Raw genomic sequence first — 9,707 nt, 5'->3', positions numbered from 1 at the left:
GGAGAGGAGAGAACAAATGAGTCTTACAAAGATGTAAAATAATCGTGGTATTGTCGACCGCGCCAGGTGAGATTAGAGGTGTTACAAGAGAGTAACAAACACAAAAAAGAAGTAGGAAGGATAAAAACGATAGATGTTAGAAAGGAAAGAAGAAGCAAACCACACCAGAGCACCCGCCACCAATCCACATAACAGTAAATAGGGGATACAACAAAAACACAAAAGGAGAACAGTCTGCTGGCTGCAACAGGAAGACTCAAGCAGTTTTGTTTTTGTTTTAGTAGAGGTTTTACTTTACAGTGCTCGCAACTGCAGAAGGTCAAATGAGCGCCAAAAACTCAAGCATTGTTCTACTATAAAAAAAAAAGGAAAGCCTAAAAAAAATTATACAATGTAAAGGAACAGGGTCAAATTCAACTTACTTCTAAACAGAAATAAAACAGACCTGCCATTAGAAGGGCTTTCATCTCTTCCAACACAGGATCACAAACAAGGGACCCCACCAGAGTCAAAAAGCAAACAAAACTTTAACACTATATTATAAACAATAATTGTTTATTTGATATTACTTTTTAGTAAAAGATGTTAATTTACAAACATCAGCAATCAGAGACCATAGTCCTGTCTCGTACTGTGAAGGGCATAACATGGTGGTCACTAACACCCCCCCCCCCTATTTTTTTAAAAATAATCAAAAATCATGACAATAAGACAGGAACGGACAGTGAAGTAAAAAAAAAAAAAAGCTGTTGAAAAGTAACAGAAAGAACAAATATAAAAGTCACCTGTTGCCATTTCCTGTGACGGACAGAAGACAAAGGCTGACAGATGACGAATTTAATTTCTCTTGGAAAAGGCAAGAAGTATTTCCTTTCCACATGAGTAGACAAAAACCCTCATCACCACAGCAGTTAGTAGACTGTAGTTGGGGTGTTGTTACAAACTTAACAAGAGACTCAAATATGTGGCTACTAAAAAAAAAAAAAGTATACATACCCCTTGTGAAGTAATTAGAATAACCGCCTTTCTAGATTTTCACTCAAGGTGGCAACTTCTAGTCTCTCTCAGGAAGAAATAAACAACAACTCCCAACTAAGTAAAAGAAAAACAACAACAATGACAAACAAAACACTTACCATAACATAGTGTCTCTGCATTTCTGTTTTTTCCTGAGCCAATTTTTCAACATCCATCTTCAATCTGAAATCAAACCCAAAAAGCTTTAATTCCGAAAGCCAAACACAGAGTAAGTTCCAAACTCACTGCAGACAATTATTCACAGGACACATGAATTTAAAAATATCATACTTTTGTAACATTAAATATCTCTGAATACCTTCCTTAGACAATAATGAATAATTGGCCGCTTTTAAGGACAAGCGCGCTAACCCAGATTTCGAGGGTTTCAAGAAAGCTTGACCTACACCAGAAGTGGGCATTTCTCTGCCAATAGGAAAAGCTTGGTTTCATTGGTGTAAAAAGTTGTTTGATTATAGAGAAAACTCTCCTTGTCTTTTAAAGAAACTGAACAAGGGGAAAAAATTTACCTTCAATTTTTTCGAAACAGCATTTTTCGGGATAGCCCTCTTGTGCTTAAAAGCGACCAATTACCCTAAGTATAAAATAAAAACAATCCCACTGGTAAACTTGTTGACCCATCAACAAACATTGACAGCACTTAAGAACCAGACTGCTAAAACCTGCCCATTCCCCATTCCTAAGACACATTCCAGGAAAAATATGAAACATCTTAATTGAATATTTCCCATTGAGATCAAACTCGAGTTGAGTGCAAAGCCTAAAGAAGGGTACTGCCTCATGTAATAGTGTATGGTAGCACACAAGTCTACCTACTGCTACAGTTAATAGTATCTAATACACACACAACACACAGATATTGCCAACTTCAATGTAGGCTCAACTTCACCATTGTGACAGCCTCGTATGACGTACGAATTTCAACCAATCACCCCATTTCTCTTCCACATTGTTATTATTGTTGAAGCAAAATAATACATGATCATCTTTTCTTTGATGTCTTTAGGAGGCGGTGTCAATACTCGGAAAGCAAACAGCTTACTGTCACCACAGAAAGCTCTTTCATTCAGCTTCCCACAGACTATAATAATGTTCCCAGCGACTTAACCAACCATAAAATCATTACTGGTTCTCATTTCAAAGGTCAAATCAATTTATGCCAAAAGAGAAATGCTTGCCATCTAATAGTTATCTACTACTTTACATAAAGGAAAACACATTTTTAAAGCAGCATGCCAATAGTTTACTACTCCATAGCATGTGTGTGTTACTTCTGAACAGAATGTACACTCTTTACAAACATTGACTTCAACATGTTTGTGTGAGTTATTAGTTTAAGTAAGGGTTTTATGACATTTGCAAAACAAATAGGCGCCGAAGATTAGAGGTGCTACCAGAGAATACTATATACAAAATAAAAAATGAAAAGAAGGGGGAAAGATAAGGATGGTAGACAGATGATTGACAGGAAAGAAGGAGCAAATCACCCACCAACTGCCCCCACACGTTGCTGTGAGAAACATTATTATACTTACGAATGGTACTGTGCCTGAAGAAAGCTAAACTCTTCTTTGATCCGGTCACATGATTCTGACACTGTGAATTTAAATGGTTGACCCGGGGGAGGTCCCTATGAAACAGAACAGAAAAGTGTCAACGCCGCTGCCAAATTTTGTCAACATACAGAAAAGTTCTGAAAAGTACACAAAATAAAGATAGTAGTATTTTAACATAATAAGAGCATGCTCTATGCGCTTTACAACTATTATTACCCCAGTAGACCCTCTTCTGAGAACACTCAGAAACATTCTCGTCTTCCGCGGAAGCATACAGTGCAAGCTGCGGATTTCACGCGCTCAAACACTATCAAACTGACAAGATCGTTCACTGTCTATAGCCGGGTACCCATTTCCACCTGGGTGAAGTGAGGAAAATTTGTGCAAAGTGCCTTTCCCAAGGACACAACGTCGGGCCCCTGACGGGATTCGAACCCACGACCTAACCGTTGCGAGTCCGAGAGCCTAACCACTAGGCCACCGACGCCAATAGCATGAGTATCCCAAACACATAAAAGGAAGGTCCAAATGAAAAAGCTTCAAAAATGTAGTACAGAGACCAAAAAAAAACAGGGGCGGCTTGGAAAAATGGGTTACATTCATAGCTGGGTATCTTGGACATACATTTACTAAATGATAAACCCCCATGGAAAGCACACAGTAAATTACCTTGGCTAATCAAATCTTGAAAAGGTTATATATCAGGACTTCTGCAAAATTCTCCCTTACATAAAATAAAGTCACTGGTGACTGGATACAATAACAAAATCCGTCCCTAGTAAGCAAACAAATCACGTTTTATTTTTATCATTAGACTTGTAGTAAAGACAAACACCCTGCCACATGACATGGTTCTCTCAATAACTTTTAAAAAAAAGTACACTCACTCTCAAATTCAAGGACAAAAACAAGTAAACAATTTACCTCCATTTCATAAAGTATCAAGTTCATTTTAACTGGAAAAAAAAAAGCTAGGAACAGTCGTGTTTCAGTTTAGAGAGAACAAGCTCTTTTTCTTGATGCTACATGTACCAACCGTTATGAGATTGACCACAGACCAATCATGGGTTCTGACTAATTCCTAGGAAACCACACAAATCATGATTTTTCTACTTAAAAAAAAAAAAAAAAAAAAAAAAAAACTTTGGTGGCAAAGGTTTACACTGAGGTGAAAGGCTTACACCTGTCTATATATTCAACTTAAGCACGAGGCGGTTTATTTGGAGCGATTTTTTCTCAATCTGGTCAAAAACATTATGTCTAAATGCCATCCAATTGGCTGAAATGTATATTTTTTAACGAAGTCTAAATTTAGAACCAGTATAGCTCCAGAGACAATTTCAAAATAGCTTGCTGTCCAGTAACTTGACCAGTCTATACAACAAACTTCTTTATATGAAGAAACAATTCCAGCCTTCTGCGTGACACAAAAGCAAAGCTAAACATGTAAAAAGAAAACTTCAACAGCCTACGAGTAGATCTCAATGACTTTGGATAAAGACTGACGACAAAAACCATCAAGCAGAGTGATTGAGAGCTATGGTAAGTGGAGTCAGCTTTAACTCTTCAAATACCATGCTGTATCTGAAAACAGTGGTTAACCGGAAAAAAAAAGAATCTCCAATTTTTTTTTCTTCGCTGTTTGACCAATCTCTCTAAACCAAAAACATGGATAAACCACACGAAAAATCCTGCGGTACCCTAGATTTTGTCTTAAGCGGACTCTACTGTACTTCAAGTTAAAATTGACGAGTCTTCCTTACAACCGGTTAACACATGATGTGAAAAAGGCGGACGGAATACAGTATAGATGTTACCACGTACCTTTACCAACGCAAAGTAGGTGAAATTTCTTATTTAAATAATGCATTAAAAGCCTAAGGTAAGTTCATTTCAAATCAAACAAGGGGTCTTAAAAGAAAGTCCCCCCCCCCCCTTCCCCTCATGTATACCTTTTAGTTAAAAAACATAGGCAGGATAGAATCACATTAACGCAGTCTGACAAAAACCCTTCAACTTTATGTCATCATTTTATCTTCCCTATTTCCCCCTTTTTTTCCCCCAACACTATATTCCTGACATGAAATAAAATTGGCTCAAAACGACAGCACGGGCAATACAATATCACCAGAGTGCATGGACTAGACATTTATGTTGCAACAGAAGTGAAGGAAAAAATCTCAGGATTCTTCTCTTGACATTTAAAAGCTTTACTGTCACATGAGATCAATAATATGATCACTGGCCTGCTGGAAAAAGAAAACTGAAGTGCAATATGATTACAATCTCTGGTAACCAAAAAAAAACCTTTTTGCACCACATACGACAGACAGACACCCCATAACTTCTGAGTGACCATAACTCTGACACTGGTCACAATGTCTTTTCTTCTTTTTGTTTCTCCCAGCCTGACTCGGCCCAGTGACAGAAATATGCAATGTTTGACCTATGATAAGAGATATGTGCACAACCTGTACTTATTCATTATGGAAACTTTACTTATCCAATGAGTGTTTTATGTATTGTGATGTGGGCCAATGGCCTTAAACACTGAATAAACTTACTAATTTACTTACCTCTTTTTGTTTCTCTTACCCGAATGGAGGGAATTGTATTCAAATCTACTTTTTACTTCACCCAAATATTATGTGTGTGTGTGTGTGTGTGTGTGTGCGTGTGTGTGTGTGTGTGTGTGTGTGTGTGTGTGTGTGTGTGTGTGTGTGTGACCAAAATAGAGGGAATTGTACTCAAATCTACTTTTTACTTCACCCAAATGTGTGTGTGTGTGTGTGTGTGTGTATGTGTGTGTGTATGTGTGTGTGTATGTGTGTGTGTATGTGTGTGTGTGTGTATGTGTGTGTGTGACCAGAGTGGAGGGAATTGTATTCAAATCTACTTATTACTTCACCTAAATATTATATGTGTGAGTGTGTGTGTGCATCATGTATGGACATGTGTTTTATAACACCATAATCTATAGACCTACTATTTACAAAGACAAGCTACACATATTTAATGACTACAGTTGCTGTTTCCAGTAGCGGACAGAAGACAAAAGGCTGAAAGTTGATAAGTAATTTCTCTTGGAAAAGGCAAGAAGTATTTTCTTTACACGTGGGAAGACAAACACTCATCACAGCAGTACAGCAGTTGTGGTGTTGTTACAAACTTAACATGACTCATGTGGCAACTAAAAAAAAAAGTTCACGCCTTGTGAATATTATTGTAATATAGATCTAATCTAGATCTATGTTAATATCTTTTTACGCGACAAACTCAGTAGGCCTATAAAGTTGCACCCTTTTACTCTTCGAATCGAATAGTAGATCTACTCGAATACCAGTCATTTTTTCTACACACGATCATTTCGTCACACCGGTGCAGTCAAGATGTCACCGTCAGTCATCTCGCCACACCACAAATCTACAAGGTTGAATGGAGACGGTAATTTCGTAGCACACTTGCAAACATCAAACGCGCATTGGCAATCATGGCAAGCGCAAATCACGATTTTTAAGGGGAGGGTTGGGGTTGTGTGTGAAGAGGGGAGAGGGGGGGTGCGAGTCATCGTGCCTATCTGATATCAGCTACATCGTTCATAAATATGTATTGACAATTTTGAAATCTATCGAATTAGATCAACGAAATTTTTAGGTAGATCTATTATTATTGATAAAAGGTGTGATTGGCAAGATCATATTATTAGTTCTGTTAGAAATAAATTAGCTAATTATAGAAAGGAACGGTACTGCAATTTTGTTAAAAGCCTAAAAGCTAGACCCTTACTTTCAAACAAAGCCTCATTAACTCTTTACCAGACATTGTCTTGCCTTATTTAAACTGTTGTTCAACTATGGAACAGTTTGGACGAAAATTTAATTTACATTAGATTTAATAATTCATATAACTTCAAAAAAAGCTTTAGAAGGCAGATCCTCCAAAACTCTATCTAGCATAACAATTTTGGAGAGATATAATATAGATTATACATAGATCTAGACTATCTATAAATAAGCGAAGTCATTTCGCCACACATAATTGGGGTGTGACCAGATGACCGTGTATGACGAAATGACCGGTTACCTACTCTACTACTCTTTCTGTTATAATAACAATAACTAGACTCTAAACTATTAGCCTACTAGATTAGTTAAACTATTATTCAGCGATTCAATATAATTCAGTGGTAGTCACTCTGCATGTAGCAGGTGGGCCAAACACCACTCATCACTAGAGTTTCTAGTCATCACTGTCACTGGGGGTAGGCCTAGTGAGCCATTATAGTTGAATTCACCGTCATAGGCCTAGTAATAACGTTCAAACTTAGGAAGCGTGTGTTTTCCAATCAATGTGTTAGAACTTAGTGGCCGGGAAGCACATGTAGATTTTAGAGAAACAAACTCAAAGAGGCCTTGATCTAATACTAGATCTAGATCTAAATCTAATAGGCCTAGACCTTGACTCTAGATCTAGATCTACTTCTATATGTAGTAGGCCTAATAGCAATGATGTCATGATCAACGAGAGATGACATGGTTGTTTATGTTGAGTTGAATTAGACTAGACAGCGTGGCTATGTCAGCGTCTATGTGGCGAGAAAAAGGGGGGGGGGGGGGGGGGACAACCAAGAGGGGTGACAAAAAAAACAACCTCGGGAGTTTAGGAGGCTATAGAATCTAGACTAGATCTAGTAAGATAGGCTATAGATTCTAGATATCTAGTCTAGATCTATTCTCTGAGCTCTCAGTCAGTAGATCTAGGTATTATTACACATGACAGGGGCCTAGGCTAGGCCTACATGTAGCCTCCTAACGTGAGAATGTCGACTGGGATAACTACTCGGCATGACCGGGATGGAAAACGGGGTCGGTAGATCTACTCGCGTGGACTGTAGTCGCCTAGATCTTTTGGGGGCCACATGGTCCTCAGCTTTAGCAGCCTAAAGTTACACCTAAGCTAGGAAATCATGTCTGTCGACATAAGGCACAAGGATTACGTTAGGTTAACTGATTAGGCATCATTAGGTTGGCCTCTAGATTCTAGGTACCGATTCTAGATCCCGATTAGATTAATCTAGATCGGCACGCCTCTAGATCTAGATCTAGATCTAGATTAGATCTCTACTAGATCTATCTTTATCTATTTAACCAACAATACACCGTTTCATAAAAAAAATAAAGAACGTCAAATTTCTAAACTAGAGTCTACTGTGACTTGATGCCAACCAGCCTAAATTCAAATCCAAAAGAGTAGGCCTAGCCTAACCCAAGGCGCGGCCAAGGAGTAGATCTAGGTCTACTGGCCTAACCTAACTGAACGAGAATCTATATCAAGACCTTTAGGACTTGGAGCCATTCTCCCATTAAAAGTACAAATAACTAATCTAGATTCTAGACCTAGGGGACAAATTCATGCGTGCCCTTCCAATCCCTGTGGCTGTGGACACTTCCATGTACAGCAAAGACTAACGGTCTAACAACGTGAGTAGCGCTGGCTCTCTCTCTGCTAAAGCCAGCAGAGCCACTGATCGTGGGCCCAGGGCCCAGCCTACCCTTCGTTGTTGGCCTGACGCTATCAAGATCTATTTTTAACTTACCGGATGTCGATTAGGATACATGTTGAACTCTTTATAATCCAAATGGTAAAACGAAGAAAATCGACTGGACTGGCAATGTTTCAAGTTCAGTCAAACGCGTCGTAAATCCACCTCTTGGTAGGGAAAATTCTCGTTGATCAGCGATTGAAACACAAAGCGAATCTCCTAGATTGCCTTCCCATCGTCCCTGAAGAAAATCCGCCCTTCGGAACACGAAGAATCCCGCCAAGACCAGGAGCCACAGTGGCCGGCGATACACAGGGTAGCCTATGACTCACAAGAACATAATCCACACAACTTATCCAAAGCAGAAAGGGTACATCCAGAAATAAAGCAAGAAATGCGTTATATTCCACGAACTTTTCACAAATGCAGATATCCTTGCATGAATATGACCAGGCACGTTATAAAAGTGAAGAAGAAAGAACACAGTTAGCGAGAACACTGTCGCTCCCCCACACACTGTAGAGGGGCACAACACGGCGGCGGCACACAACGCATTACTACCGAGAACAATGGCGAGGGCAAACCAACTCGCTCTCCCTACCTTCACGCTGATTGGCTACTTTCCCCTGTCATGATGGTGCAAACGTCCCACGTGGGCTTATTAAATATGTGCGGATTCTAGCCAATGGCTGAAGGGATAGCATGGGAAAGCGTGAAATTTCGCTCCTTGGACCTGTAAGCGTGGCCAAGACGAGTGTAGACTCCTCCCACAGCATATTGTAAACAGACTCGATCGATTTTCCACCACGTGGAAAGACTCTTTGCAGATTTTCGTTATGTCTGTCAATCACAAACGGGAATTGTTTTGTATTCTCAAGATAAAACCTTCAAATAGTACTCATATACACTAAGGGAAACGCAATTAACGGTTTAGATAATAGACGATAGGAGAAGCTATCGCATATTATAAGCTGTGAACTCAGCGCAATTGAAATCCCAAAAACGTTTATTTGAGTTGGCATGCACTTAAAAAAAAAAAAGAAATGAAAAGAAAAGAGAACAGACATCGGCGAAAGGGGTGTGGTAGGGAGTAAGGTTGGGGGGGGGGTGTTGATCTCCAGCTTTGTTTACATTTGATTGCCGTCTTGTGTTTGTAATGAATCTTTTGCTAGTTTTAGTCATTACTGCCATTGGTCCAGGCATGAACATATTAAGATTAGCCAACGTGAGAATGGATTCCTGTGAAACTGTGCACGTTGTTTGCTCCTGTCTCATTGACAAGGTAGCAGAATAATATACAAAGGAATATTATGAGGTTTTACAATTATTATATTCTGCGAACAGGTTGTGTTGCCAATCTGCTGAAGCGAAATAATGTTCGTTCTCCCCGCACCTTCTAGTGTTCTTTCTTTGGTTCGCGGGTGTAGATTCTAGCAGGGTGAACTCTGCCGCCGTGTTGTATCAACCGCTAGATCTGCTTTTATGAAAGAATGTTATATCAGTCCTTTGGGGTGAGTTAAAAGCACGTTGATATCGGAATCCTAACGCAAGCGTCGGGGAGGGGTGGGGGC

General features: G+C 39.3%; 1 protein-coding gene across 1 annotated transcript in view; it reads right to left on the bottom strand.

Moving 5' to 3' along the window:
- The window catches only part of LOC101850370 (transducin-like enhancer protein 4), a 30,223-nt gene extending 21,498 nt beyond the window's left edge, over positions 1-8,725 (bottom strand). Inside the window, exons 1-3 of the mRNA XM_035972785.1 lie at positions 8,191-8,725; positions 2,574-2,668; positions 1,087-1,200 (exon numbers count right to left, since the gene is read on the bottom strand). Of these exons, the coding sequence (XP_035828678.1) occupies positions 1,087-1,200; positions 2,574-2,668; positions 8,191-8,211 (230 nt within the window). The 5' untranslated portion in view covers positions 8,212-8,725. The remainder of the gene's footprint in view (positions 1-1,086; positions 1,201-2,573; positions 2,669-8,190) is intronic.
- Between the last annotated feature and the right edge of the window lie 982 nt (positions 8,726-9,707).

This window comes from Aplysia californica, unplaced genomic scaffold (assembly GCF_000002075.1).
Source record: "Aplysia californica isolate F4 #8 unplaced genomic scaffold, AplCal3.0 scaffold00842, whole genome shotgun sequence".
NCBI lineage: Eukaryota > Metazoa > Mollusca > Gastropoda > Aplysiida > Aplysiidae > Aplysia > Aplysia californica.
This window is presented reverse-complemented; position numbering and strand designations above follow the sequence as displayed.